Source organism: Haliotis rubra, unplaced genomic scaffold (genome assembly GCF_003918875.1).
Source record: "Haliotis rubra isolate DU_JTF1 unplaced genomic scaffold, ASM391887v1 Scf636, whole genome shotgun sequence".
Taxonomy (NCBI): domain Eukaryota; kingdom Metazoa; phylum Mollusca; class Gastropoda; order Lepetellida; family Haliotidae; genus Haliotis; species Haliotis rubra.
This window is the reverse complement of record NW_025767342.1, coordinates 378,634-382,457: the sequence shown is the minus strand read 5'-3', so window position 1 is coordinate 382,457 and position 3,824 is coordinate 378,634. Positions and strand designations below refer to the sequence as shown.

The 3,824-nt window shown below is 36.1% G+C and overlaps 1 protein-coding gene across 1 annotated transcript; it reads right to left on the bottom strand.

Moving 5' to 3' along the window:
- Positions 1–2,079: 2,079 nt before the first annotated feature.
- LOC124256716 lies at positions 2,080–3,463 on the bottom strand. The gene is given in 4 exon segments (XM_046690682.1): positions 2,080–2,705; positions 2,976–3,063; positions 3,066–3,170; positions 3,335–3,463. Coding segments are annotated over 4 exon segments (948 nt in total).
- Between the last annotated feature and the right edge of the window lie 361 nt (positions 3,464–3,824).

The window sequence follows — 3,824 nt, the reverse complement described above, 5'->3', positions numbered from 1 at the left end:
TTCCAACTTGGTATTGTACAGTGTGCTACAAACATGCCAATGTGCGTGCCACATTATGTAGTTCAAGTGTCACTTTTATAATATATATTAGCAACAGACAATAAGTTCTATCTAAGAGTGAACAATTATAAACATGATGAAAGGATAGTTTGTCTTTCCAAGTCCAGTGTCGTTGTGTATGCCCTAAGCTTGCTGGACAAAGGGGACGGAATGCAACTAATTGACGTCATCTTCGTCACTGGTGATGTCATTTCTATGGTGAGTGTTGTCGCTACCTTTTCCTTTCGTCTATCTGGCCAATCCATAGATGCAAGTCTCTTATGGCGCTGTGCAAGTTTCTGAAAATGGCAGGTAATAACAAATTACTAGGTTTTTTAAATATATTATACAAACATCAAACAACAAAAAACTGACAATGCCAAGGATGATTCAAAATAAGTAATCCAAACGGAAGTTTGAATAAAAAAAGAAAGAAATTGAACAATCACACTTTGCTCTGGTTTTCACAAAACTCAAATTATGCAATTCATCACACTTCATTGACCGAATGAAATATCTTATTTTCTAAAGAGGACACACAATCTATACAAACTTTGCTCTGGAGTTACGTGCTTCCCATACCAGAGGTAGTAATATGTTATATATATCTGAACATTTATTGAATTTTCTATATAGTAATACTGGTACTAGTAATAGATTTTCATCAAATTGCTATCTTCAATCTCTGACAGTTCGTATTGTTGAAGGCACAAGTATATTCACCCAGTAGAGACTGTATGTGTACACCATTAAGTCTTTGAGGTGCATTTAGAAGTGAATAATACAAGACATGAATGTTTATGGATGTCAACGTCTTTATTATGTGAAAACACAATGTTTCGGAGTGAATGCTTACACCTGACAAAGGGGTAAGCATTCACTCTGAATCATGTTTTCATATAATAAACAGTTGACATCCATAAACCTTGTCACTACACAATTAATTGGAAATTATATACTATTTATAATGAAAGTCACTACAGATAGGTCAAATTACCATAGGTCAAATTACCATCCCTGGTCATCATAGAGCCACCAGACTCCTCATCATCATCTTTGCTGAAAAAATAAACAATAACATGTTACTTTTCTTTGTATTTCCCCATTCATTCATTCAAGTTTTAAAAAAACTCAAACAATTGCAGTGACATTGATAATAGCAATGAAACTACAGATTTATTACTTCAAGTTATGCAATCAGTAAGTGAATGGCCTGACATAAACATCCTGATGAATGAAGTTTAGTTATCTCATGTGACATATATATAACCTTGGAGTAATTACGGTATTGTAAAATCAAGGGGTCAGTTTGATTGCAATTTCACACAGGTGTGAAGTTAAGCTTTATTTGGTCCCCTTTGAAATCACGATTAAGTTTACCGGTATGGTTCATTTTGCGAAAATGTATCTAGGCAAGCATAATAATAAAATATTCAAAGTGAATTATGTCTATGTTTCGTAGTACCATAAACGGTGGTAGGACAATAGGCCTACAAGGACATAACACCCTCAGACAAAACACCCCTAGGCAAACTGCCCCCGTGACTAAAAGCCCTCAAGGGGTAGGACAAAAGATCCTCAATGAAGATATGATATGATATGATATGATATGATATGAGATATGATATGATATGATATGATATGATATGATATGATATGATATGATATGATATGATATGATATGATATGATATGATATGATATGATATGATATGATTATAGACTCTTTTAGAGGTCGATATCGGATTTTATTGACCTGAGTAAAACAATATCGACCGAGCTTGCGGTCAATAAAAACCGATATTGACCTCTACAAGGGTCTATAATTGTTTTATTATATAGAAAAAGAGAAACAGGTTTTAACATAAAGTTTTAATGCACACACTGTGTCATCTCCGGGATACAGCTCATCATTACGTAACACATCTTCGCAATCAAAATAATTCATTAAATGTACCAGAAACATCACTTTTAAATAACAAATCTTTAAAGAGACGATATCAGTCTGAATATATAGATGATTGTTCATCTAGCTACTTTATTACTGCTTAGAGTTGAAGTTATAATTGATGGTAACGTTACAGTTATTAATAACTGGTCCTGGCATCTGAATCATCAGTCTATTTGTCATGCTGTGACTAAGTACATGCATATTGTTATCAGACACAGAAACAGATGACTCAGGTAGAGGGAGAGTTTTGAGGATTTCATCAAACTCACAGTCAGTCAACAAATTTGTTAGGTCATGATCACCGAGGATAGGCAAAGAGTTCTCCCTCTCCCTAGTAGATTGAGCACAGGTCATATCACTGATGGTGGTGGACATCATCTTCTTGGTCTTGTCATCAGTGAAGCCAGTGTAAGTTTTCAGACTGGTTTCTGCTTTATGTCCTGTGACTGTCATAATATGCCGCGATGGCACCTGCGCAGAATCCAATACATGGACTGTTGCAGCTCGCAGGGTGGGGTTTGTATATTTTTGTGAAAGACATGCCTTTGTGCTAAGCGTCGCCATCGTAGAACCAAGCCGGTTGTGTCCAAGGGGAACCGCATGATATAAATTTCCATTTTCCATTTCTGAATTTGGTTGCTGGAAAAGTTTTGGACAATCTTTATTCAAGCGACGAACGTACTTGATGAAAGTCCTCACTGGACATCTGGGATCGTCTGTAAGATATAAACCCAAAAATTAAAAAATAATAATAATAAATGATAAAAGTGATCATACATATATTTCATTCGAACTCGGGACGTAAGGTTAGCTAAAATTATGCTGCAAACAATTTGATAGCAAGAGTTGTCTCCCTTTCCGTTACAAAGCAAAATGGGTGATAGGTCATGGTTTCCGGTCACGTATCTTTCCAGAGTGTCGATATAATGTACAGTAAGCCTAATATTTGGAATTGAATGTCACTATTTGATAACATTACAACATACCTTTCTTCTCATACATTCGCTCTTGAGCCCGACTGCCGTCCTCCTGATGATTTTTGGTTTGTTCATCTCGGGTCATGTAAACATAGTATACATGTCCCCATCAGCGTCCGTGGTTACGGCCAGATCGCTTATTCTCAAAACTGAGAGATTTTCTCTTCCCCGTCTTCCGAAATGAAGTATGATGTCAACAAATACCTGTAATATAAAAACATGCCTATCTTACTTGGGAAATCTGTAAACTGATATTCAATATTTTATTTGTATCGATGTTTATTCATGAATCTATTGTCTAGATCTATTTGCCTTGATGCTTTTACGAAACTCAAGGTGTGTGTTAAAAACTAGTTTTATATATTCACCTTATACTGTAGAAGTAGTGGGGAATCTGAGCTGCACACGTAGTCGTAAAGCCTCGCCATATCGGCTTCTGCAACAGGTGGGTAGTGTTTGATCTCAGCACAACCGATTCTTTTTAGTTCCTTTCCCATAGCCTTGAACGCTGTCGTGGATTCTTTGAAATTTGGGCACCCCTGATGATATCTATTCCTCTTCAAGTATTTTCCAAGTGTCTTTGGATGCCATGTTGATAAGACATAAAAGTTACTTTCTTGGAGTGTTCTCGTTTCTCTGACCTGGCTTCCATGTAAAATTTAGCCAGTGATGAATCAAGTTCATCTTCGGTAAAGTTCTCAAAATCACCTGATTTACCACTTTGTTGTAGATATTCTCTGAAAACCTTCACAGCAGTGTTAGTTGACCTTTTAGTGTTCTTTGAATCGATATTTTCCAAGATCTCCTTCTGTTTGTCATCTGTAATATCAGCAAAACGGTGATTTCTATTGACGAACG